General features: G+C 47.2%; 2 protein-coding genes across 3 annotated transcripts in view; one reads left to right on the plus strand and one right to left on the minus strand.

The window, feature by feature from the left end:
• The window catches only part of rnf216 (ring finger protein 216), a 131127-nt gene extending 130246 nt beyond the window's left edge, over positions 1 to 881 (plus strand). For both annotated transcript variants that reach the window (XM_078418419.1, XM_078418418.1), the window contains exon 18: positions 166 to 881. In XM_078418419.1, coding sequence (XP_078274545.1) covers positions 166 to 662 — 497 coding nt within the window. In that variant the 3' untranslated portion in view covers positions 663 to 881. The remainder of the gene's footprint in view (positions 1 to 165) is intronic.
• An 18168-nt stretch (positions 882 to 19049) lies between these two features.
• The window catches only part of fscn1a (fascin actin-bundling protein 1a), a 41443-nt gene continuing 32626 nt past the window's right edge, over positions 19050 to 27866 (minus strand). The window contains exons 3-5 of the mRNA XM_078417640.1: positions 23154 to 23275; positions 21859 to 22026; positions 19050 to 20083 (exon numbers count right to left, since the gene is read on the minus strand). Of these exons, the coding sequence (XP_078273766.1) occupies positions 19881 to 20083; positions 21859 to 22026; positions 23154 to 23275 (493 nt within the window). The 3' untranslated portion in view covers positions 19050 to 19880. The remainder of the gene's footprint in view (positions 20084 to 21858; positions 22027 to 23153; positions 23276 to 27866) is intronic.

The raw sequence follows: 27866 nt of genomic DNA on the forward strand, positions 1-27866 counted from the left end.
ATGAGGGCTGAAAGTAGACAGGTGAGACTAGTTTAAATGGGGCATATTGGTCGGCATGGGCAAGTTGGGCCGAAGGGCCTGTTTGCACGCTGTATGACTGTAAATCTTTTCCTGTGGGTCCCTGCTTGCTAACGCAGTGCGATTGCTTTGCTTTGTGCCCTTTAGAGCAATCGGTGAAAAGGATCGGCCCACCACCGGACGATCCTCCTCCCAAGACCGCGCGTGTGGACGAGCGGGGCCAGCCCATGCATCCCGGAGTGAACTTCAACCGCAACGACCTGCCGAGGCCGGCGCCCATGATCCCTGAGTTCCCCGAGTTCCCCGAGTTCCCCCCCATCCCACCAGTGCCCCCCCATCTCCAGGTCCCCTTTCCCCCCGCCCCCTACTTCCATTTCAACTTTGACGCCCTGCAACACATGAACTTCGAGCACGAGTACCCGATGCACTTTGGCCCGCAGCCCTATCACCGACGCCACCGCCACCATCACCACCACCACCACCACCACCACCCTCCCGACCCCCCGCACCACCACCGACCCCACCAACACAACGCGCCCCATGGGCAACCAAATGTGCCGCCAGTTTACCAGCCCCCGCAAGACCGCGTCTTGTTCAACTTTCTACCACAGCCACAGCAGCAGCAGCAGCATAACCTACGATGACCGGCATCGCCCCTGTAGAGTTTATTTTCAGCCAAAGAGACCTTTGGTGTTCGTTGTTTGGTGAATGTATAAATGAATGGCCACAGATTTACTGTAAATACTGGTCAAATCAACCATACTGTTTTTTTCCACTTGCAATAGACAAAAGGTTTTGTTCTGTTTTTTAAAAAAAGATGAACAAAATTTTACCGAGCTACATATTGACAAAGAATAAAATGACAAAGAATAAAGAATAAAATGTTTGCTTTACAAATAGTGATCCTGAATTTAATTCCAAGATCTTTTGGTTGCTTCTGATTCTAGATGTCTAGCCAGACTCTCGATGCCATGTGAGAAGTCATTCATAACTAATGTATTCCATTTGAAGTGAGCCAAATAGAAATGCAGCTGGCAGATCCAATTTTTGAGTTGAATTTGAGCAGGAAACATGTTCCCGACGTTGGGGGAGTCCAGAACCTGGGGTCACAGTTTAAGAATTAGGGGTAGGCCATTTTGGACTGAGATGAGGAAAAACTTTTTCACCCAGCGAGTTGTGAATCTGTGGAATTCTCTACCGCAGAAGGCAGTGGAGGCCAATTCACTGGATGTTTTCAAGAGAGAGTTAGATAGAGCTCTAGGGGCTAATGGAATCAAGGGGTATGAGGAGAAAGCAGGAACGGGGTATTGATTGAGGATGATCAGCCATGATCATATTGAATGGCGGTGGTGGCTCGATGGGCGGAATGGCCTCCTCCTGCACCTATTTTCTATTCTATTCTAAGGTACAGAAACTTGAAAGCATGCACCACCAGACCTCAGGAGCAGCCTCTTCCTATCAGGCTTCTGAATGGTCCTCCTGGAGATAGGGTACTGTGCGATTCACCTCTACCCCATTGAGGACACGAGACCCGTCTAAGGAACTGATGCTTTTTGCACTCTGTATCCTCCTCTTTGCTACACCTATTCTACTCAAGTTTGAACTGATTGTATCTGCATTGCACCGCAAAATCAAGGACGAGTTTTACCCCCGGCACTCCCTCTTCTCCCTCCTCCCACCACGCAAGAGGTACGGATGTGTCCAAACGCATACCCCCACATCCAGGGACAGTTCCCAACTGACAGTTTCTTCCTGGCCAATGAACCATCCGACCACCAACCATAGAGCAGTCCTGAGCTACTATCTAACTCACGGGAGAACCTTGGACTATCTTTGATCGGACTTTACTGGACTTTATCTTGCACTAAATGTTATTCACGTTATTCCCTTTATCATGTATATGTATACTGTAGATGGTTCCATTGTAATCATGTATTGTCTTTCTCCTGACTGATTAGCACTCAGCAAAAACTTGTATTTGTACCTCAGCATACGTGATGATAAACATAGAACTGAAGTTTTTTCTCACCTCAGTTTTAAATGGCCTCCCCTTTATTCTAAGACTGTGTGACCCCTGGTTCTGGACTCGCCCAACATTGGGAACATTTTTCCTGCATCTAGCTTGTCCAGCCCTTTTATAATTTTATATGTTTCTATAAGATTCCCTCTCATCCTTCTAAACTCCAGTGAATACAAGCCTAGTCTTTTCTGCCGGATGGGAGCAAGGGGAAGAAGGAATTGACCAAAGATGCTAGAGGAACAAGATAGACCACTCGACCCTAAAAACCATAGTATGTCACGGTGCCATTTTAGTAGGCAGAAACGTGCAGACATTTAAAAATAAAAATAAATTTAAATCTGTGAATTGATAGATGAGATATATTCTGCATTTTAATGGTATCATCACACATACTGTTCCCCCAAAACACTGATTACACTGCGAGAGGCATAGCGAACGGCGGCTTCTGCCTACTAAAATGGCGGACGTTATGCTCCTTTGCGTACTACACTTCAGTATAGGCGATTTCAACGGAGTGGCCCATCTTGCTCCTCTAGTATCTTTGGAATTGATTGGTGGGACAATCCTTTGATTAGGTTGGCTGCTGTTCCAAGGCAGCTTGAAGTGGAGATGGCCTCAATGGTGGGGAGTCTGGTCTATGTGATGGACTGGGCTACATCTACAACTATGCAATTTCTCAGAAATTATCACCAAACATGCATTGTTAGCAAAAGCCACCAGTCAGGATATGCATTAAAGTTGAACGGCAGGCCTTCAGTGATGGTTCACTGGGTGATTGCAGTGAAGCACAGACCTTATGGTCAGCAAGGCGACCATGGGTCATTGCTTTGTACCTGCATAGCACTACTAAGGTTAATATTGCCATATTCATTTGCAAACAATGACGAATATTTCTCTCAAGCAACAGCAAAATACTTCATTGGATTATGTAGACATGGGGAACTGCAGATGCTGGAATTTAGTGGAGAACACAAAGTGCTGGAGTTACTCTGCGGGTGGGTCAGGTAGTGTCTCTGGAGGACATGGAGAGGAGACGTTTCGAGTTGGGACCCTTCTTTGGATGATGTGCTTTGAGCATCCTGAGTAGATTTTTCCAAGTGGGGCTGTGCCGCGATTTTTGAGGAAATAAAGCTGGTGCATTCATGGTGTGTGTCCCAGCCTCCAGCCTTCACATCATACTTACACCGATCAGCCAAAACATTATGACCACTGACAGGCGAAGTGAATAACATTGATTATCTTCTTACAATGGCACCTGTCAAGGGGTGGGATATATTAGGCAGTAAGTGAACAGTCAGTTCTTGAAGTTGATGTGTTGGATGCAGGAGAAATGGGCTGGAGTAAAGACCTGAGCGACTTTGACAAGGGCCAAATTGTTCTGGCCAGACGACTGGGTCAGAGCATCTCTGAAACGGCAAGGCCTGTGGGGTGCTCCCGGTCAGCAGTGGTGAGTACCTACCGACAGTGGTCCGAGGAGGGACAAACCACAAACCGGCGACAGGGTGTTGGGCACCCAAGGCTCAACGAAGGCTATCCCGTCTGGTCCGAACCGACCGAAGGTCTACTGTGGCACAAGTCACAGAAAATGTTAATGGTGGTCACGGGAGGAATGTGTCACAATACACAGTGCATCGCACCCTGCTGCGTATGGGGCTGCACACGGAGGACCAACAGCATATTAGGCAGGTGGACATAATGGTTTGGCTGATAACCATCGCAGTGCTTTAATGTTGTGATAAAGGAAAGGCAACAACCAATCTGGGTACAGAAGCAGCAAGGCAACAAGACCAAGATTGAAGGATCCATTTTGTTCAGGGCATGAGGGCAAATTCTTCCAGCAGTGTGTACTAGAAGGATGCACATCCAGCGGTGTAATGATCTCTCTCATGTCCATCTGAAAAGAGGAACAACTCATGCCAGCTCTGACAGGAATGTTGTGCCTGCCCATCCTATACACCTTGCAACTTTTGCTGAATTGTTACCCTGGGAAAGAAATAACAGGTGAATTTTCCTTTGCAGGGAGCAACTCATGATCTGACCATTCAAAGCACACTAGTTCTTTCAAACGCAATACTGTCTCAGACAATAATGCCCAAAAAGCATCACCGGAGCTCTGTCAAATGTAACGCAGCGATGAGACTAAGGAGGGCAAGTTGGTCAGGGAGCGTCATCGTCTATATCTCTCGATTCCCTTATCCCTAACCAGTCTGAGGAAGGGTCTCGACCCAAAACGTCACCCTGAGATGCTGCCTGTCCCGCTGAGTTACTCCAGCATTTTGTTCTACCTTAGGTGCTTTGGGGTTTGTTTATGATCTTGTCTATGCACTGTCTCTTGACTGGTATATGGTTATTATTTAATGTTTCCACCCCATGTAATTAATTTTTTTAATCCATCCACTTGGGCTGCACTTTCTGCTGTGGTGGTTTAATTGAAAGGTTCAAATGTCATTATAAAGTGCCCTGCGCTGTTCAAGTGGTTTACTTCCTTCACTGATAAAACAAAATTAGATTACTGCTACTCTCCGACTGACTCTGTCACCATCTGTAATGAACGGCTAAGAACTCTCTTTTTTTCTCCCTCTGGTGTTCACAGGTTTCTTTAATCTTCCTCTTTTAAACGACAGACCATGTTATTCTAGATGTAAAGCAGCAGGTGAAGCAACATTGCTGGAGAGAGGTTGCGGAAGGAACTGCTGATTCTGAGTTTACACCGAAGATAGACACAAAATGCTGGAGTAACTCAGCGGGAACTGGAGCGCCCGGAGAAAACCCACGCGGTCATAGGGAGAACGTACAGATTCTACACAGTAGCACCCCGTAGTTAGGATTGAACCTGGGTCTCTGGCGCTGTAAGGCAGACAATAGGTGCAGGAGGAGGCCATTCGGCCCTTTGAGCCAGCACAGCCATTCAATGTGACCATGGCTGATCATTCTCAATCAGTACCCCATTCCTGCCTTCTCCCCATACCCCCTGACTCCGCTATCCTTAAGAGCTCTATCTAGCTCTCTCTTGAATGCATTCAGAGACTCGGCCTCCACTGCCTTCTGAGGCAGAGAATTCCACAGATTCACAACTCTGACTGAAAAGGTTTTTCCTCATCTCCGTTCTAAATGGCCTACCCCTTATTCTTAAACTGTGGCCCCTAGTTCTGGACTCCCCCAACATTGGGAACATGTTTCCTGCCTCTAACGTGTCCAACTCCTTAATAATCTTATACGTTTCGATAAGATCCCCTCTCATCCTTCTAAATTCCAGTGTATACAAGCCTAGTCGCTCTAGTCTTTCAACATACGACAGTCCCGCCATTCCGGGAATTAACCTAGTAAACCTACGCTGCACGCCCTCAATAGCAAGAATATCCTTCCTCAAATTTGGAGACCAAAACTGCACACATTACTCCAGGTGCGGTCTCACAAAACTGGGAAACAGGGAAATAAGCAGGGTTTAAAGAGAAAGGGGGAAAGAGGAAGGCAAAAGGTATTAAATGAGGAGACACAATGAACTGCAGGCGTTGGAGTCTTGGATTGTACATTGCTGTACTTGGCTTGTACACTGGATTCTTCAGTGTTGAATGAAACAAAAAAAGATTAGCATTTATGGAATCCCTTTCATTACCTAATGTACACCGATCAGCCAAAACATTATGACCGCCTGCCTAATATGCTGTTGGTCCTCCGTGTGCAGCACCATACGCAGCTGGGTGCGATGCACTGTGTATTGTGACACATTCCTCCCGTGACCACCATTAAAATTTTCTGTGACTTGTGCCACAGTCGACCTTCTGTCGGTTCGGACCAGACAGGATAGCCTTCGTTGCCCTTGCGCATCGATGAGCCTTGGGCGCCCAACACCCTGCCTGTCACCGGTTTGTGGTTTGTCCCTCCTCGGACCACTGTCGGCAGGTACTCACCACTGCTGACCGGGAGCACCCCACAAGCCATGCCGTTTCAGAGATGCTCTGACCCAGTCGTCTGGCCAGAACAATTTGGCCCTTGTCAAAGTCGCTCAGGTCTTTACTCCAGCCCATTTCTCCTACATCCAACACGTCAACTTCAAGAACTGACTGTTCACTTGCTGCCTAATATATCCCACCCCTTGACAGGTGCCATTGTAACAAGATAACCAATGTTATTCCCCCTTGCCTATCAGTGGTCATAATGTTTTGGCTGATCGGTGTATATACCTACTTTATCCAACGAGATATTAAATGAATGAAATAAAATTCAAATCGTTCAGAGATGATCTAACACAAGAACAATCCCCACAAGAGAAATGTGAGAAAATGCACTAAATTAATCAATTTTAAATTGTTCCTGTTAATTAATTTGACTAGTATTTAATTCTCAGCACTGAGACTGCACCGGGGACTAAATCCAGATATTTTTAGGCCACAGTCTTAATTTCATTGGAACTCAGCCTTTGCTGTGTGTAGATGGCCACAGGAGAGCTGGTCTTTAATAAGACGACATTTCCCTGCTGAACATCAATGGCATGCGATGGATCTGATCGAAGGCAGGTGGGCGTGTAGGTGTCTAATGACAAATCATCGTGTAGCTTGCACTGCAGACATTCCCACAGTCCCTGCCTTCACCCTGAGGCTGAGAAGAGGTATGGCAATATTCCGAGTATTGATCCCCATATTTGTACAGGGTTGCACAGTATTGCAGCTGGTAGAGATTGGTTTAGTTTAGAGATACAGCCCCCTGAGTCCGCGCCGACCAGCGATCCCCATACACTAGCACCTATCCTGCACACCTGGGTCAATTTGCAATTCTTACCCATGCCAATTAACTTGCATATTTGTGCCTCTTTGGAGTGTGGGAGGAAACCGGAGCACCCGGAGAAAACCCACGCAGTCACAGGGAAAACGAGCAAACTCAGTATAGACAGCGCCCGTAGTCAGGATGGAACCCGGGTCTCTGACGCTGTAAGGCAGCAACTCTACCGTTGTACCACCGTGCCGCCCTAATGCTTACAGGGCCAGAGACCTGGGTTAGGACCTGACCTCGGGTCATAGAGTCATTCAGCGTAGAAACAGGCCCTTCGGCCCAACTTGTCCATGATAACCAACGTGTTCCATTTACATTAATCCCACCTGCCTACATTTGACCCATATATTTCTAAACCTATCCTATCCAAATATCTATGGGTGCCGTCTGTGTGGAGTTTGCACGTTCTCACCGTGACTGCGTGGGTTTCCTCTGGGTGTTCCAGTTTCCATCCAAATCATCCCTAAGACGTTCAGGTTTGTCGGTTAATTGGCCTCTATAAACTGCCCCCAGGTAGGCAGTGGGTAACAAAATGGAATAACATAGAGCTAGTGTGAACGATTACTCAGTGGGCCAGAGGGCCTGTTTCCAAGCTGTGTCTTTAAACTCTAAAAAGGGACAGTGAGATAATAAGTGCCAGAACAAATGCAATGCAGAGGTCGGGTCGCCATTGTATGAACTAGGAACTGCAGATGCTGGTTTACCAAAAAAAAAGACACAAAGTGCTGGAGTAACTCAGTCGGTCGGGTAGCATCTCTGGAGAACATGGATAGATATATTTTTGTGTCGGGACCCTTGGTCTCCAGCGATGCTGCCTCACCCACTGAATTGTGTCTTTTAGTTTAGTTTAGTTTAGAGATACAGCGCGGAAACAGGCCCTTCGGCCCACCGAGTCCGTGCCGACCAGCGATCCCCGCACACTAAAGCTATCCTATACACAATATAGCCAATTTACCTACATACCTGTACATCTCTGGAGTGTGGGAGGAAACCGAAGATCACGGAGAAAACCCACGCGGTCACGGGGAGAACGTACAAACTCCGTACAGACAGCACCCGTAGTCGGGATGGAACCCGGGTCTCCGGTGCTGCAAGTGCAGTAAGGCAGCAACTCTACCGCCGTGCCACTGTGCCGCCCAATGTATCAGCGTTTTCCACTGATCAAAACTCTAGTGAGAATTTAATTGCATCCTCATTGCTGTTTTCAACCATCAGCCCTAACTCTGGGAGTCGTTCCCAACACCCCTCTGCTCCTCTTCTGCCTAAGCTCCTGAAAGCCTCCCTCTTTGAATAACCCACTGATTGTCAGTCCTGCGTGGCCTGGTGGCAAGTTTATTTTTGCTGGGTAACTCCCCTGTGAAGTGCCGTGGGGTGTTTGCGCAGTGTTAAAGTCACGACTCAATGGACTGATGTTGTTGATGATCTGAAGCAGTGTCCTTGTGGGAAGAAGGAAGAGCAATGATTGTATAGAAAGTCAACAGGAAACTGTGGGAACGCGGAGTGATTATTCCTTTGACTTTGATCTCGAATAACGCTGCCCACTAGAAAGAAAAACATGTAAAAGAAAAAAGAAAAACACAAGGAACTGCTTGACATAAATATGACATTCACTTGAGAAATCTCAGAACTACAAATTTTGAGTTCAGATCCTGTCTAAGTAACAATAAAATGTTTTGATTAATTGATCGTGTCAATCTCAATTTAGTTTAGTTTAATCTGAAGAAGGGTCTCGACCCGAAAGCTCACCTATTCCTTTTCTCCAGAGATGCTGCCTGACCCGCTGAGTTGCTCCAGCTTTTTGTGTCTATCTTTAGTTTAGTCCAGTTTAGTTGAATTTATTGTCACGTGTACAGTGAAAAGCTTTTGTTGTGTGCTGTGTTCCAGTCAGCGGAAAGACTGTACACGATTACAATTGATCCATCCACAGAGTGTAGATACATGGTAAAGGGAATAATGTTTGGTGCAAGATGAAATCCAGTAAAGTCTGATTTAAGATAGTCTGAGGCTGATTGTAGGTCAGGACCGCTCTCTGGTTGTTGATAGGATGGTTCCCAATGTTGGGGGAGTCCAGAACCAGGGGCCACAGTTTAAGAATAAGGGGTAGGCCATTTAGAACGGAGATGAGGAAACACTTTTTCTGTCAGAGAGTTGTAAATCTGTGGAATTCTCTGCCTCAGAAGGAAGTGGAGGCCAATTCTCTGAATCCATTCAAGAGAGAGCTAGATAGAGCTCTTAAGGATAGCGGAGTCAGGGGGTATGGGGAGAAGGCAGGAACGGGGTACTGATTGAGAATGATCAGCCATGATCATATTGAATGGTGGTGCTGGCACGAAGGGCCGAATGGCCTACTCCTGCACCTATTGTCTATTGTTCAGTTGCCTGGAACAGCTGGGAAGAAACTGCCCCTGAATCTGGAGGTGTGCGTTTACAGTGGCTTCATATTTCCGCCATTTTGTTTAAGATGGTTTCACCCACCTTAGGTCCTCACTGTCCCAGAGTCATCTGAAGTACAAAGTTAATTGCATTGAGTTATTGTCACATGTACCGAGGTACGGTCAAAAGCTTTTGTTGCGGTCGATCCAGTCAGTGGAAAGACAACACAATGCACGATTGCAATCGAGCCGTCCAGTGTACAGACACGCAATGGAGGGAAGAACGTGAGCCATGTTTTAGTGCTGATGTACTGATTGAGAATGATCAGCCATGATCACATTGAATGGCGGTGCTGGCTCGAAGGGCCGAATGGCCTACTCCTGCACCTATTGTCTATTGTCTATTGTCTATAAGATAAATTCCTGTAATGTCGAATCAAAGATAGCCCGAGGGTCTCCAATGAGGTAGATAGTAGGTCGGGACCGCTCTCTAGTGCTGGAAGTAGACTGATATTATCAGAGCAAGAGGCAGCTGTGAAGTCCAAGTTCCACACACCTGAAGTTCATTAGAATCCAAACAGCTCGTTAGAAAGGAAAACTCGCTTCATCTTCCATCAAAGTGACCATTCGAGTTTAGTTTAAGAAAATAACTGCAGATGCCGGTACAAATCGAAGGTATTTATTCACAAAATGCTGGAGTAACTCAGCAGGTCAGGCAGCATCTGAGGAGAAAAGGAATGGGCGACGTTTCGGGTCGAGACCCGTTCCTTCTCTCCTCAGATGCTGCCTGACCTGCTGAGTTACTCCAGCATTTTGTGAATAAATACCTTCGATTTGAGTTGAGTTGCTCGGAGGTAAGGCTCAGGGGCTGGGAGAGTTAGTGAGTTGTGGGTGCAGTGGGCAGTGCGGCCTGTAATACAGGCAGGGGTTGTTGCTTGTTGCTGTGGTCTGTGCGATCTCTCGGTCTGCCACACAAGGACAGGTTGTGTTCCCACCGCCCAGCGATGCCTGGATCTGCCTCCCAGCCCAGCGGGAAGCACAAACCTTCAACATCTTTGGAAATGCATCGTCTCAGCTTGCATCAAGGTTCCCCAGCTCTGCCCTGCCGCCCCCTGCCAATGAGAGGGAGCAACTGGCTGCCAAGAGATATGTGAGCCATTCTCCATTATGTGCCAGTTATTCGCAGGTTTCAATTAAATATGAATGTATTTTGTATTAAATGTAATACAGGCAGCTTGGTGGCACAACGGTAGAGTTGCTGCCTTACAGCGCCCGAGACGCCGGTTCGATCCTGACTATGGGTGCTCCGTACAGACAGCAGGATCGAGCACGGGTCTCTGGCGCTGTGAGGCAGCAACTCTACCGCTGCGCCACTGCGAGAACATTTTCTCTTCTGGTACAAACATTGTTGGTATAGGGAATGAGCAGCCAGAGAAAGTACAGGTAGTTAAGATAGCCTCAATGACATTTAAAATCCATTTGGACAGGTACATGGATAGGAAAGGTTTAGAGGGATATGGGCCAAAACGCAGGAAAAATGGATCGAGCTTTGATGGCATCCATCTTGGTCAACATGGATGACTTGGGCCGAAGGGCCTGTGTCTATGCTGGTTGCCAACTTTCTCACTCCCAATTAAGGGACAAAAGGTGACGTCACCGCCTCGCGCCCCACGTGACCTCACCCGCCTCACGTGTTCCCATTCCACAATGGTGGCTGCCCGGGCCGGGAGGTGGGTTGCTACGCAACTTCCATTAGGTGGCACCAGGGCCTCTGGGCCTACACTGTCCGGGCCTACAGTGGCCACCAGGCCTACAGTGTCCGGGCCTACACTGTCTGGGCCTACAGCGGACCCCAGGCCTACAGCGGACCCCGGGCCTACACTGTCCGGGCCTACAGCAGACCCCGGGTCTAATACGAGACAAGGGAGGTCCCGTACGGGACAAACAAATTTAGCCCAATATACGGGATGTCCCGGCTAATACGGGACAGTTGGCGACCCTATGTGTGACTCTGTGGCAATGTTTGTACCGTGCTCCAGATTCTGTTGAGCATTGAATGCCACAATTAGCAAACATATTTCCCTCAATATTCACAAAGGGCTGAGCTATGTAACACCTAGCTGTGCGGGACAGGAAGGACCCAACAATGATACTTGTGAACTGGCCCGTTACTCGCCAAGTTTATCCCATATTCCACTGGCGTGTCCCATCCTGAAGTTCAACAACGTCTTCCCACTTACATCCCTAACATTATGTTACGTTTCTAATTCCCTGGTCCCAACGTGTTCAACTTCACATTCCCTCCACATCTCCATCCCACATGGACCTAAGGGGCCCATGCTTCATCCATTCGTAAAGTCACAACCATCAACACACCAGACCAACAGCACACTCCTTCAATGCAACTCTTTCTTTCATTGAACAACTTGTCCTTTAACGTGCGGCACGGTGGCGCAGCGGCAGAGTTATTGCCTTAGAACACCAGAGACCCGGGTTCCATCCCGACTACAGGCGCCGTCTGTACGGAGTTTGTACGTTCTCCCCGTGACCTGCGTGGGTTTTCTCCGAGATCTTCGGTTTCCTCCCACACTCCAAAGACGTACGGGTTTGCAGGGTAATTGGCTGGGTACCAATGTAAATTGTCCCTAGTCTGTGTGGGATAGTGTTAATGTGCGGGGAACGCTGGTCGGTGCGGACTCGGTGGGCCGAAGGGCTTGTTTCCGAGTTGTATCTCTGAACTAGACTAAACTCTAATCGGTTCCTCAAAAGTAAAGGCAGGGGTATGAGAACCCACTTGGAGCCCTGGATTCATGCAGTATGGAAACAGGCCCTTCGGCCCAACATGCCCATGCTGACCAAGATGCCCTATCTCCATAGTCCCACCAATTCAGGGGCGATAACAACAAATTGACCGGGGCACACTGGATCAACAGGGATGTAGAAGCAGTGAGAGAAAACTCATTCCTCATCTGCCCCCGAAGATCAAAGGGGCAGCCACTATCCCCTTCTTCCTTTCTCCCTCTGCCTGCCGAGATGCAGTGTCTTTAATTCCCTAACAACGATGAATGTGAGTATGTGCGTATGTACACATACACACTGAACTTATTGTTCTTGATTACGACATTGTTTTCAGTGCACGATGTTTTCATATTCTGTTGTGCTGCTGCAAGTGAGAATTTCATTGTTCTATCTGGGACACACGACAAAAACTCTATTGACTGTCAAAGCCCAGCTCCTCCTCACAGTGCATTCTTTCATTGAGTTGCCAGGGAAACAGTCACTGTGAATGCATGCCAGGGAAGCTGCCATTTTGATTGATTTCACACTGGCTACTTACACCACGATGAGCAGAAATATTAATCTGCAGTAATTCTTAGTTGAAAATTATTGTCCCATCCCAGAAAGGCTTAGTTTTGGCTGCAAGGCTAAAATCTTGGGTTTGGTTATTGTCACGTGTATAGGTAACAGAGAAAAGCTAGACACAAAATGCTGGAGTAACTCAGCGGGGTCAGGCAGCATCTCTGGAGAGAAGGAATGGGTGACGTTTCGGGTCGAGACCTTTCTTCAGACTGATGTCAGGGACACCCGCCCCTCCCCTGACATCAGTCTGAAGAAGGGTCTCGACCCGAATCGTCACCCATTCCTTCTCCCCAGAGATGCTGCCTGTCCCGCCCCCTCCCCTGACATCAGCCTGAAGAAGGGTCTCGACCCGAAACGTCACCCATTCCTTCTCCCCAGAGATGCTGCCTGACCCCGCTGAGTTGCTCCAGCACTTTGTGTCTAGACCCCAAATGTCACCCATTCCTTCTCCCCAGAGATGCTGCCTATCCCGCTGAGTTGCTCCAGCGTTTTGTGTCGACCTTCGATTTAAACCAGCATCTGCAGTTTTTTTCCTACAGCGCAAAGCTTTTTTTGTCGCGTGCTATTCAGTCGGCAGAAAGACAATACATGATTACAATCGAGCCGTCCACAATCTTATTCGGTTTATTATTGTCACGTGTACGGAGGTACAGGGAAAAGCTTTGTTTTGCAAGTTTTCCAATTAAGTCGGATGATGCTATTCATCAACACAATCGAGCCAAATTGGAGTAGAATGGTTCGAGCGAAGGGAAAGATACAGAGTGCAGACTGTGCCAGTGGGTGTGGGTTTGTGCGGTAAAGGGTGGGGACAGGGGATGGTGCTGCCCCTCCCCTGACACCTGTCGTTCCTGCTCCATTACCCGAGTGGCGGGAACAGAATGAACACGTCGACTCATCTCTGAATGGACAGACCTTTACTCCAATCTCTGCCCCGGTCAGTGCAAGTCCCCCAAAGACAAAAGCAACGATGAGCGGGGATCTTATCGAAACATATAAGATTATTAAGGGACACGTTAGAGGAAGGAAACATGTTCCCAATGTTGGGGGAGTCCAGAACCAGGGGCCACAGTTTAAGAATAAGGGGTAGGCCATTTAGAACGGAGATGAGGAAAAACCTTTTTCAGTCAGAGAGTTGTGAATCTGTGGAATTCTCTGCCTCAGAAGGCAGTGGAGGCCAGTTCTCTGAATGCTTTCAAGAGAGAGCTGGATAGAGCTCTTAAGGATAGCGGAGTCAGGGGGTATGGGGAGAAGGCAGGAACGGGGTACTGATTGAGAATGATCAGCCAATATCACATTGAATGGTGGTGCTGGCTCGAAGGGCTGAATGGCCTCCTCCTGCACCTATTGTCTATTGTCAATGGCTGCAGATTTGGCCACACCCTCGTAGGTAGACACAAAATGCTGGGGGTAATAACTCAATAGACAATAGACAATAGGTGCAGCAGTAGGCCATTCAGCCCTTCGAGCCAGCACAGCCATTCAATGCGATCATGGCTGATCACTCTCAATCAGTACCCCGTTCCTGCCTTCTCCCCATACCCCCTCACTCCGCTATCCTTAAGAGCTCTATCCAGCTCTCTCTTGAAAGCATCCAACGAACTGGCCTCCACTGCCTTCTGAGGCAGAGAATTCCACACCTTCACCACTCTCTGACTGAAAAAGTTCTTCCTCATCTCCGTTCTAAATGGCCTACCCCTTATTCTTAAACTGTGGCCCCTTGTTCTGGACTCCCCCAACATTGGGAACATGTTTCCTGCCTCTAATGTGTCCAATCCCCTAATTATCTTATATGTTTCAATAAGATCCCCCCTCATCCTTCTAAATTCCAGTGTATACAAGCCCAATCGCTCCAGCCTTTCAACATACGACAGTCCCGCCATTCCGGGAATTAACCTAGTGAACCTACACTGCACGCCCTCCATAGCAAGAATATCCTTCCTCAAATTTGGAGACCAAAACTGCACACAGTACTCCATGTGCGGTCTCACCAGGGCCCGGTACAACTGTAGAAGGACCTCTTTGCTCCTATACTCAACTCCTCTTGTTATGAAGGCCAACATTCCATTGGCTTTCTTCACTGCCTGCTGTACCTGCACGCTTCCTTTCATTGACTGATGCACTAGGACACCCAGATCTCGTTGAACTCCCCCTCTTCCTAACTTGACACCATTCAGATAAAAATCTGCCTTTCTATTCTTACTTCCAAAGTGAATAACTTCACACTTATCTACATTAAACTGCATCTGCCATGTATCCGCCCACTCACACAACCTGTCCAAGTCACCCTGCAGCCTTATTGCATCTTCCTCACAATTCACACTACCCCCAGCTTAGTATCATCTGCAGGTCAGGCAGCATCTCTGGAAAGGAATGGGTCCCGACCCAAAACGTCACCCATTCCTTCTCTCCCGAGATGCTGCCTGACCCGCTGAGTTACTCCAGCATTTTGTGTCTTCCTTCGATTTAAACCAGCATCTGCAGTTTTCTTCCCTGCACGTCCTCGTAGCATTGGCCCGGCTTTATATCGAACACAATGAAGTCTTGCATCTCGTCAGGCTGAATGGCGTGGTAGCGCAGGGCACGTGGTGTGCAGAGTTGGCAGATGCTGGCATTGTACAAGTGCCACTCTGATTTAGTGCCAGCCTTGTAATAACGTGTGCGTGCCCAGGGGGTTTTGACCTGTTACAAGGACCCGCTGTAGAATGTACTGACTGACTGGTGCACATTGAGATACAAGAAGCTCACACAACAAATGCCCGTGGTTTCATTCCCCTCTTGACCGACTGCCTGCCTGCAACACACCAGTATTCAGTAAATAAGCCCCAAACAACAGTGAATCCGTGACAGAGAACATAGAACGTTACAGATAGACACAAAATGCTGGAGGATTTTAAAATTTACTTTGCATGAGAATCACGTCAGTACAATCTGCAACTCTTAGTTTACCATAGACACAGAAAACTGATGTAACTCAGCGGGTCAGACAGCATCTCTGAAGGAAAGGGATACGTGATGTTTCATGTTGGGACCTTTCTGTCTGTCGCCTGTTCCTTTTCTGCAGAGATGATGTGTGACCCGCTGAGTTACTCCAGCTTTTTGTGTGTATCGTCTGTTTAAACCAGCATCTGTAGTTCACTCCTTAAATCTTAAATCTATCTCCTTGGGAGGGAGAGGGAGGGAGGAGAAGCGGGGTTGAGGGGGATGGAGTGGAGAGGGAGGGGAAGGGAGGGAGGGGAAGAGGGAGGGAGTAGGGAGAGGGAGGGAGGATAAGGGGGATGGAGTGGGGAGGGAGGGGAAGGGGAGGGGGAAGGGAGGGAGGGGTAGTGGGGAGGAGGGAGGGAGAGGGAGGGAGGGGTAGTGGGGAGGAGGGAGGGAGTGGGGAGGGAGAGGGAGGGAGGGGTAGTGGGGAGGAGGGAGGGAGTGGGGAGGGAGAGGGAGGGAGGGGTAGTGGGGAGGAGGGAGGGAGTGGGGAGGGAGAGGGAGGGAGGGGTAGTGGGGAGGAGGGAGGGAGTGGGAGGGAGGGGTAGTGGGGAGGAGGGAGGGAGTGGGAGTGGGGAGGAGGGAGGGAGTGGGAGGGAGGGGTAGTGGGGAGGAGGGAGGGAGTGGGGAGGAAGGGAGAGGGAGGGAGGATAAGGGGGATGGACGGGAAGGGAGGGAGGGGAAAGGGAGGGAGGGGGAAGGGAGGAGGGGGGGGTGTGGGGGAGAGGGGAGGAGAGGGTGCTTCACCAATGCAGGAGAGATTTGGGCCCAATTGGGTCCACTTGGTCTAGTTCCTACTAAATCTTTCCCCCTTCACCTTGGACCTATGTCCTCTGGTCCTCGATTCCCCAGCTCTGCGCAAGAGATTCTGCACATCTTACCCGATCTATTCCTCTCATTCTTTTATCTGTGTTTACAGTGATGGTTACAGTGAGGCTCAGCTCTGGCGCCTGAATCGCAGCGCCAATTTAATAACCTTGTGCTTGCAGGAGCTCAAAATAAAATCCTCACAACATCTTCAAGGAGATGTGGGAAATAATCGAAAAATTGTGTGATTTTATTGAATGTAGTTTTATCAAATTTTGACTGCAGGAGCGTTGTTTTGGGAAGACTGTTGAGTCTATTCACGGCAGAAATTTACATTATCTAATTTCAGTGAAGGGCAAACGCAAAAGCAATTGGATATCGAACAATGGAATGGAGTATAAGAAAATAACTGCAGATGTTGGTACAAATCGAAGGTATTTATTCACAAAATGTTGGAGTAACTCAGCAGGTCAGGCAGCATCTCAGGAGAGAAGGAATGGGCGACGTTTCGGGTCGAGACCCTTCTTCAGTCTGAAGAAGGGTCTCGTCCCAAAACGTCGCCCATTCCTTCTCTCCCGAGATGCTGCCTGACCTGCTGAGTTACTCCAGCATTTTGTGAATGGAATGGAGTGATCGACAGGCTTGACCAAGTGTACTGCACCCTGTACAATGAATCAGAGGGTCACCTTAATACTCTGCTGCAACCTTAGTTTAGTTTAGTGATACAGTGCAGAAACAGGCCCTTTCAGCCCACCGGTTCCACGCCGGCCAGCGATCCCCGCACGTTAACACCATCCTATACCCACTAGGGACATTGTTTTACATTTACCAAACCAATCAACCTACATACGCGTATCACAAAATGCTGGAGTAACTCAGCAGGTTAGGCAGCATCTCAGGAGAGAAGGAATGGGTGACGTTTTGGGTCGAGACCCTTCTTTCAGTCTTTCAATGTGGGATGAAACCCACAGAGGTCCTGAGATACCATCTACCTCATTGGAGACCCTCGGACGATCTTTAATCACTTTACTGGGTTCAGACTGAAGAGTCTCGACTCGAAACATCACCTATTCCTTTTCTCCAGAGATGCTGTCCGACCCGCTGAGTTACTCCAGCTTATTTGTGGCGTTCTTCGGCTTAAACCAGCATCTGCAGTTCCTTCCTACACGTTTTGTTGTTCACACAAGTGTTCGTCCTGTCCCCACTGCACGTCCGCCCCGTGAGATTCCCAACTCCGTGCGCAATGATGCAATAAACCACCATGTTCTGTGCTCGATCCTAACGAGGATTTAAATACACACACTGAAGCATTTTAGCATTTGCGACATTTTTATTTGACATGACATTCCTCAAGTTATACAAATGACATGAATGGGAAGAAGTTGAAAGTACAGTGTTATTTTCTACGGGATACGTGTGTGGAATCCGTCATTTCAGGTGAACTCTTAAGTCTACACCAATTTTAATGTCATTTTGGCAACAGTTTTGCTTTTTTTTAATATATACATTTGGTGACATCGAAAGTTTTGAATCCGGCAATTCCTGAAACGTTGTAATTTACACAAGACTAGTGAAGCCAGTTTTATTTTAAAAGGGTAGATTGAAGCAACCAACAATGTTAGACCACTTGCATTACTCTTGGTCACCACGATTCCAATCGGTTTGCTTGCGAGGATAATGTACAAAAGGATTCACAAAACAGAAGCAGGTTTTGGCAACATGTCCCTCCACAACAAGTCACAAGACCACATGCAGTCTCCAGGAAGCACACTGCCACATTGCATGAAGGAGATCCTACCAAGGACCAGTAAAAGCAGGGGTCCAAATGCCTGCCTATCTTTCACCTCAAACCAAATCATTCCCGACTGAGTTTGGTCATGTTTTTGAAGGGAGGGAACAACTGATGTGGGCTCACATGCTTTCTTGGGGTTGGGGGGAAAATCCAGTTCACTCCGCTAATATTGAACCATTACTAAATTAGGTAGTATCATGAGAAAGCATTGCTAAAGATTCCAGTTCAAGGATATTTAACGTTTTACAAATTCCAGCAAACAAGTATTAAAACATCCCAGCAGCCACAACACCATGAGAAGGTTGCAGAGAATGGTAATGAGACCACATCTCCATCTCACGTTCCAGCAACAAAATGGCAGGGTGTTTTTCCCCCTCTAGGCTTTTGCCGCATCTAAAAGAACTACTTAACACTGTTACTGCGGGCGATTAGGCTCACGCACCTGACTGAAGAATATTGTATAAAGATAGCAGTACCAAAGCACAAAATGCAAAGTCAAAATAAAAGCGCAATGACTCCAATGAGATAAAAGTCCCAATTACCAACGTAACATCTTCCTCATGCGGTAATGATGCATCGGGGAAATAATTTGTAGGCGCACAGAATGGATAGACAAGTGTCTAAACACAAAACCAGCTTCATGGGGCCACTCCATCATCATGCGTTTGGGATGGATGCTATATGGAAGTCTTTGGGTTCCTCTTTTTGCTTAAGAGTTCTTGAGAAGTGCGACCAAGTACCCAAGAACTAATGCACACCCCACAGGCTCTACTGCCTGGGTCCACTTCGATCCCAGTGTAGGGAAATAACTGCAGATACTGCTGGTACAAATCGAAGGTATCACAAAATGCTGGAGTAACTCAGCAGGACAGGCAGCATCTCAGGAGAGAAGGAATGGGTGACGTTTCGGGTCGAGACCCTTCTTCAGTCTGAAGAAGGGTCTCGACCCGAAACGTCACCCATTCCTTCTCTCCTGAGATGCTGCCTGTCCTGCTGAGTTACTCCAGCATTTTGTGATACCTTCGATCCTAGTGTAGGTAATTCTGCTATAACAAGTTGGGTCTTAGGCAAGTGACGAGCTACGGAACAAAGAACAATTTTCTTAGGAGCTTGATTGCGGATAATTTATGGCATTCAGTTGCCATGGCAACTGTTGGGTCTGTGTTAATGGATAGCCTAAATGATAGCCTGCTCGGGCAATGAGCGCAGAGTTTGGTGAATGGACAGAGCATGAAACTACCTTCTGCAGATGGGAGGTTGATGTTTTTGTTTCTTTTGCTACTCTGTTCACAGCATCCATGCCCAGTAAAAATCCAGTATAAAACCAGCGTAGGGAGCTCCCCTCTCCCCTCCCTTTACATCGGGAAGCTGCTAGTTGTCATGGGCTCCCAGCCTGGCAGCACCAAAGCGCGATCAACAATACCGGGGGTATGTCAGTCGAACAGCAGCAATGCAGTAAAGGCACATAAAGTCTTGACCGTAACTTTGCCAATGTCACAGTCTCCAGAAAAATCCCACTACAAATTAAGGAACGCTAAAGGGAATGTCATGAAGCACTGACTCGAATGCCCTGCGTAGATCTAACGGCAGATCTTTAATAGCAGCTACAGCCGAGATGAATATACAACAAAAAAAACGTTTCCATTTAAAAAAAAAAAAACAGGGTGGTTGCAATAGGATTGTGAAAGGCAGGCAGGCAGGCATGGCAGTCGGTGGTAGGATACTGCAGCTAACAGATGCAGGGACCCCACGTAAAGTGCATTTAGTACTCCCAGAGGGTTGAGGAGTCAATGGCATCAGCAGATGCCTTGAGCACCCCTGCATGGTCCCCCTTTAAATACTTTCCATCTACTTTAATTGCAACCTTATTGTAGTCACAGAATTCAAACAAGAAATCCACCGGTTTATCACTGCTGCTGGTGACCGAGGAATCACTTCCAACCATCCAATATTTCCCGGTGGAATCTGCAAAGGAACACAATAGTAAATGAGAGCCAGGCGGGCACGTTGTCGTTTTAGAAATACAACGCGAAAATAGGCCCTTCAGCCCACCGGGTCCGCACCGACCAGCGAACCCCGCACATTAACGCTATCCTACACCCACTAGGGACAATTTTTTTACATTTATACCAAGCCAATTAACCTACAAACCTGCACGTCTTTGGAGTTTGGGAGGGAACTGAAGATCTCAGAGAAAACCCACGCAGGTCACGGGGAGAACGTACAAACTCCGTACAGACGGCGCCCGTAGTTGGGATCGAACCCAGGACTCCGGCGCTGCATTCGCTGTAAGGCAGCAACTCTACCGCTGCGCCATCGTGACGTCTTGGTTGAGAAATGCAACTAAGTACACAAGAATCAGTGCCTACACCACAGGCTAGAATGCCTGGTTCAAGTTCAATTCTTGTGCAGGTAATTCTGTTACTATGTGTTATTGTAGACAAGTCGGATACAAGGCAAGTGATGAACTAGAGAACATTTAGATCATGCAGGCTAAATTTGTTATAACACAAGTGATGAATTAAGAAACGTTTGCATTAGGTGAGCCGAATTGGTTATAACAATCTCAGCCGGGAACTAGAGAACCACATAAAACCACTTAACAAGCAGAAAAAGGCTGTCTTTGAATTAAACAGTTTAGGAGGGAGAAAACGGTTTCCATATAACCTCCCCACAGTTTAAGTTTAGTTTAGAGATACAGTGCAGACAGGCCCTTTGGCCCACCGTGTCCGCACCGACCAGTGATCCCCGCACATTAATATTATTCTACACACTAGGGACAATTATACATTTACACCAAGCCAATTAACCTACAAACATGTACATCTTTGGAGTGTGGTAGGAAACCGAAGATCGGGAAAAAATCCATGCAGGTCAGGGGGAGAATGTACAAACTCTGTACAGACAGCACCCGTAGTCGGGATCGAACCCGGGTCTCTGGCGCTGTGAGGCATCGACTCTACTGCTGCACCAGTAATCAGATACTATTGAGTTTTAAGAGCACATCTGATACTTCACCAATGGGTGGCTATTGAATCGCTTCTACTGATGTCGAACAATATTCTAAACAATAATAACACGGAGCCCTATATTTTTAAACTTGGAAGTAACAAAAATAATGAAATGGTTATTGAAAAGATCTTTCTCTAAAATTCCTGCAGGAAATAACTTATTTGGAGCCTGAAACTCTTGCAAACAGTAGAAATGCTGAATGAATGAATGAATGAATGAATAAGTTTATTGGCCAAGTATGTGCATATACAAGGAATGTGCCTTGGTGCTCCACTCACAAATGACAACCCAAACATACAGTTAACAATTAAGAATAAAGCATAACCACATCAAAACAATAAAGACACAACCTTACGGTCTAAAATGTGGGTGAAAATAAACCAGAGCAAAAAAGAGACTACAGACTTTGGTTATTGAGTAGAACTCAATGCCGCCCATGTCAGTAACTCACGCAGTGGGAAAACATAAACGAGAGCATTGCTGCGGTCATGTCTATAACGGCAAACTCATCCACCAACCCACGTCTCAGCTCAGCAAGTGTTATTGCATATTTTTATTGCTTATTGTTATTGGTCCTATTGTTGGACTGTGGGTAATCTTTCATTTCATTGCACATTTATGTGTACGCGACAAATAAATTGACTATTGACCATTGAATGAGACAGTGGCATCTGTGCAAGACAGTTTTCCAGGAACGAACAAAGAACAACAGCCGTGCGCTCATGTACCTTTGATGTTGTAAGCTCCATCGTTCAGCTCCAGGTGAAAGACATCGTACGAAGATCTGTTGGAGTCCAGCGTCCCGGTCACCTTCCTGCAGCCGATGAAGCCATGCTCCCCACGGAGGACTATGATCGGCCTGTTGATGAGTTTCATCACATACTCCTCCGTCTCCGCTTGATCAAGGCGAGGGGGAGAAAAGGGAAGATTTCAGCATGTTGTCACCAAGTCAAGAGGTTCCAAAACCTCGGCAAAGCAGCAACGACATAGATCGGTAGTGTGGGAAGGAACTGCAGATGCTCGTTTAAACCGAAGATAAGACATAAAATGCCGGAGTAACTCAGCGGGACAGACAGCATCTCTGGAGAGAAGGAATAGGTGACGTTTCCTTCTCTCCAGAGATGCTGCCTGCCTTATTGAAACATATAAGATTAAGGGATCGGACACGTTAGAGGCAGGAAACATGCTCCCGATGTTAGGGGAGTCCAGAACCAGGGGCCACAGTTTAAGAATAAGGGGTAGGCCATTTAGAACGGAGATGAGGAAAAGCTTTTTCACCCAGAGAGTTGTGAATCTGTGGAATTCTCCGCCTCAGAAGGCAGTGGAGGCCAATTGTCTGGAAGCTTTCAAAAGAGTTTGATAGAGCTCTTAAGCATAGTGGAGTCAAGGGATACGGGGAGAAGGCAGGAACGGGGTACTGATTGTGGATGATCAGCCATGATCACAGTGAATGGCGGTGCAAACTCGAAGGGCCGAATGGCCTCCTCCTGCACCTATTGTCTATTGTCTATTGTCTATCAAGAGACGCTGCCTGAGCCACTCCAGCATTGTGTCTATCTAACGATATAGGTCAGGCTTGGCAGTGGCTTCCTTCAAATAGCTTGAAAGACAAAGCTTCCAAAACCATGAAGATTATAGTTATGATTTTGTATTCTCTCACGAGTACGAGATACAATGATAGCTTTTGTTTGGATGATATCCGTCCAAATCAGGTAACACTACACATTAATTCTATCACCACCAAACAAGTAAAACAGGTGGGGCAAAGAGCAAAACATCAAAGCAATAATATTCACAACACATACGGCAGAGAGATTGATGGGTTCTTGGAAGGTAATGGCATCAAAGGTTAGGGAGAAGAAGGCAAGAGAATGAGGTTGAGAGGGAAACAAATATCCACCATGATCAAATGGCAGAGTAGATGCGATGGGCCAAATGGTCTCATTCTGCTCCTGTGTCTTATAATGGAGATGAAGTTTGCACAAATGCAGATGTGTAACTGCAACTGTTAGAAGGAACTCACTTGGTGTTTCTATGCCGGCACAGAGCTGCCCGTTCTTTTTAGCAGCCACGTATTTTCCATTGACGGCCTTCAGAACAATTCTCCTCTCACGCCATTCAATCTGAAAGTAACAGTTGTCATTTCTGGAAAACCAAATGGGCAAATGATTAATCGTCAATGAGTCAGCTCAAGGGCAATGGGAGAGGAACAGAAAGCAACAAAAAACATTGGAATTTCTAACCTATCCTAGACTACCATTGTGGAGCTGGGATGTTTATAGCGTAAGGAAAAAAAACTGCAGATGCTGGTTTAAAATCGAAGGTAGACACAAAATGCTGGAGTAACTCAGCGGGACAGGCAGCATCTCCGGAGAGAAGGAATGGGTGACGTTTCGGGTCAAGACCCTTCTTCAGACAAGAAACATTCATTAGCATTGGTATTTGCAACACCTTTGCTCAGTCCGCCTGGACCTACCTGATTTCCCGGTTGCTAAACAACTTTAATTCCCCCTCCCATTCCCACTGACCTTTCTGTCCTAGGCCTCCTCCATTGTCTGAGTGGGGCTAAAAGCAAATTGGAGGAACAGCAGCTCATATTTCACTTAGGCAGCTTACAGCCCAGTGGTATGAATATTGATTCGAGACCCGAAACATCACCCATTCCTTCTCTCCAGAGATGCTGCCTGACCCGCTGAGTTACTCCAGCATTTTGTGTCTACCTGGGATGTTTATAGTTTGGAAACAGGCCCTTCAGCCCACACGGACCATTAATCACCCGTCACACTCGTTCCATGTTATCTCACCTTTCCGTCCACTCACCTACGCGTCAGAGTTAATTTCCCCAGAGGCCAATTAATCTACAAACCCGCACGTGTTTGGGATCTGGGAAGAGACCGGAGCACCCGGAGGAAACCCACGAGGTCGCAGGAAGAACGTGCAAACTCTACACAGGTACCTGAGGTCAGGATCGAACCCAGGGTCCCCTGGTGCCGAGAGGCAGCAGCTCTACCCGCTGTGCCGCCCTATGTCGAGACTGGAGGAGAAATGATGCGCGATTAATTAAAAGGACAAAAAAACGAGGACTCAAATGCCAGAGTGCCCCTATGTTTTAAATCATGTTCCAGGAGAGACCAGGTCAATTCTGTCTGCAGCGTGGAAAGTTTCTGACAGAAATGCACTGTACTTAACCTATGGGGAATGGGGGTGGGTGTACGAACACACCCAGAACTGGTTCTCTGTTGTTCAACATGTCTAGTGTAACAAATATCAATGTACGTGGGAGCCACACGGCTTCAATAGGCAGAAAGTGAAATGGTGCAAATAATGATAGTAATTTAAAATGTCTCATGCAAAAAAATAAAATTATATGATAGAGTAGAAAGGTAAAAGTTCAGCCGTGCGCGTGACAATTTGGTTCAAAAGTTGCAAACGGGGAAATTTCTCATTCGAGTCATTCTGAACAAACACCTTTACAGTACAGCTTTAGGGTGGTAACGTGCACCCAAAAACTGAACAAGTAAATTTTAGATTTAGAGATACAGCGCAGAAACAGGCCCTTCGGCCCACCGGGTCCGCGCCGCCCAGCGATCCCCGCGCATTAACACTATCCTACACCCACTAGGGACAGTTTTTACATTTGCCCAGCCAATTAACCTACATACCTACACGTCTTTGGAGTGTGGGAGGAAACCGAAGATCTCGGAGAAAACCCACGCAGGTCACGGGGAGAACGTGCAAACTCCGTACAGACTGCGCCCATAGTCAGGATCAAACCTGAGTCTCCGGCGCTGCATTCGCTGTAAGGCGGCAACTCTACCGCTGCACCACCGTGCCGCCCGCTTAACACTCCCGCTTGCCCTCCAGTGTGAGCTGCCTGATATTTCTATTCAACGAATAGAAATAGAATTGGGGTGGCGCGGTGGCGCAGCGGTAGAGTTGCTGCCTCACAGCGCCAGAGACCCAGGTTCGATCCTGACTACAGGTGCTGTCTTGCATGGAGTTTGTACGTTATCCCCGTGACCTGCGTGGGTTTTCTCCGGGATCGGTTTCCTCCCACACTGCAAAGACGTACCGGTTTGTAGGTTGATTGGCTTGACACAAGTGTAAATTGTCCCTAGTGTGTGTAGGATAGTGTTAGTGTGCGGGGATCGCTGGTCCGAAGGGCCTGTTTCCGCGCTTGTATCTCTAAAGTAAACTCAACAGATTATTGCCTCTTTCACACACTAACAGCAAATTTAGACATAATATCACTTCACCACCATTCCTAACCTTATACCATGACCAGCGTGTTTTTTAAAGCAGGTACCCCATTTTAATGTACTCGTGAATTCTTCAATATCGATCAGGATCCCGTAACGGAAAACAGATGAGGAGTTTGGCAAGAGTCTATCAATGTGAGGTTTACATTACATGAACACAAAGACAGCAATTTAGAAAGCTGAGCAAGAAACATTGTGTGGGAAAGAACTGCAGATGCTGGTTTAAATCGAAGGTAGACACAAATTGCTGGAGTAACTCAAAAGGTCAGGCAGCATCTCCGGAGAGAAGGAATGGGTGACGTTTCGGGCCGAGACCCTTCTTCAGACATTGGCATTGATATTTGCAACACCTTTGCTCAGTCCGCCTGGACCTACCTGATCTCCCGGTTGTTAAAACACTTTAATTCCCCCTCCCATTCCCACACTGACCTTTCTGTCCTAGGCCTCCTCCATTGTCTGAGTGGGGCTAAAGGCAAATAGGAGGAACAGAAGCTCATATTTCACTTAGGCAGCTTACGGCCCAGTGGTATGAATATTGATTTATTTCACTTCAAGTAACCCTGGCATTCCCTCCCTCTCTCTCCATCCCTCCCCCACCATTTTAGTCACACCATCTTCTCATTTTCACCCAAACAATCAGCTAACAATGGCCTGTTTCCGTTATCATCATTACTTTTCTGCATATCTCATTCATTCTTCTATAGCTCTCCACATCATTGTACATATCTCTCGTTTCCCTTTCCCAAAACTTTGTCTGAAGAAGGGTTTTGACCCAAAATGCCACTCATTCATTCCTTCCCTCCAGAGGTTTGCTGCCTGTCTCGCCTAGTTACTCCAGCATTTTGTGTCGACCTTCATTGGTATTCATTCGGAGAGTGAAGAATGCAGGGATTGCTGGTCGGCGTGGACTCGGTGGGCTGATGCGTCCATTTCCGCGCTGTATCTCTAAGCTAAACATCGGTGTATCAGCTCATTTACTTAGAAGGATTCCTGCAAATCATATTATTTTGAACAAAGGCAAAACCTAGAACCGTTTGTGCTCCAATTCAGATGTGCTTCTTGCAGTGTCGTGACACAAATGCAAGGAATTTTTAGAATTCTGAACAAGTGCGCAGCGTTAGAGCTGCTGCCTTACAGCGCCAGAGACCCACGTTCGATCCTGACTATGGGTGCTGTCTGTACGAAGTTTGTACGTTCTCCTTGGGACCGCCTGGGTTTTCTCCGGGAGCTCCGGTTTCCTCCCACACTCCAAAGACGCGCGGGTTTGTCGGTTAATTGGCATGATAAATTGTCCCTAGTGTGTAGCATCGTGCTAATCACTGGTCAGTATGAACGTGGTGGGCCGAAGGGCCCGTTTCCACACTGTAGCTCTAAAGTCTAAAGGATAAGCTTAGAATAGTTTGTGTTCCAATTCAGATGTGCTTTTTGCAGTAACCTGGCACAAACACAAGGAATTTATAGAATTCTGCACATCAGAGAGACGTATAATTTTACACCAGAGTTCAAAAAAAGCCAAGTGCTTAATATCTTCTCCCTTACTAAAAGAGCAGTATTAATTTCCAGATAACGCCAGAGATATGTTTATCGAAGAATGGATGTTATGCAGCCAGCCACCCAGGCTTTGTTCCCACAAGTCTTGATTTCAATATTAGGGAGTTTTTAAAGGAACAAGCGCTACACTGAAGGCGTAGGGGAAAAAACTGCAGATGCTGGTTTAAATCGAAGGTAGACACAAAATGCTGGAGTAACTCAGCGGGTCAAGCAACATCTCGGGAGAAAAGGAATGGGTGACGTTTCGGGTCGAGACCTCTTCTTCAGACTGATGTCAGGGGAGGGGGCGGAACTCCCCCTGAAGAAGGGTCTCGACCCGAGACGTCACCCATTCCTTCTCTCCCGAGATGCTGCCTGACCTGCTGAGTTACTCCCAGCATTTTGTGTCTACCTTCACTGAAGGCATCCAACTAAAGGCCTGCAAGCCGTAGAAAACCAACATAAATCAGAAGCCATCCAGTGATTTGACCCAATATTGGAAACTGAAACAGCACACTTCCAAATTAAAAGGAGGGTGGTGAATCTGTGGAATTCTTTGCCACAGAAGGCTGTGGAGACCCAAGTCAGTGGATGTTTTTTTACGGCAGAGATTGATAAGATTGTTGATTAGTACGGGTGTCAGGGGTTTATGTGGAAAAGGCATGAGAATGGGGTTAGGAGGGAGATAGATCAGCCATGATTGAATGGCGGAGTGGACTTGATGGGCTGAATGGCCTAATTCTGCTCCTATGAACTTTAATAAATCTGAGTTTTCTTGTGGATTTGGGGTGGGGGGATCAAAAGTTCATTAATGTTTGATTTAGATTGGAAATTTTGTAAACTTTTTTTGCTGTGCGTTGCTTCAGAATTATAATTGTGTCTCAGCCACCATACTGTACTTTTACCTCCACTCTCCCCCAGGACTTTACTCCTCCTGGGAATAATTC

The sequence above is a fragment of the Rhinoraja longicauda genome, chromosome 21, assembly GCF_053455715.1.
Source record: "Rhinoraja longicauda isolate Sanriku21f chromosome 21, sRhiLon1.1, whole genome shotgun sequence".
In the NCBI taxonomy this organism is placed as follows: domain Eukaryota; kingdom Metazoa; phylum Chordata; class Chondrichthyes; order Rajiformes; family Arhynchobatidae; genus Rhinoraja; species Rhinoraja longicauda.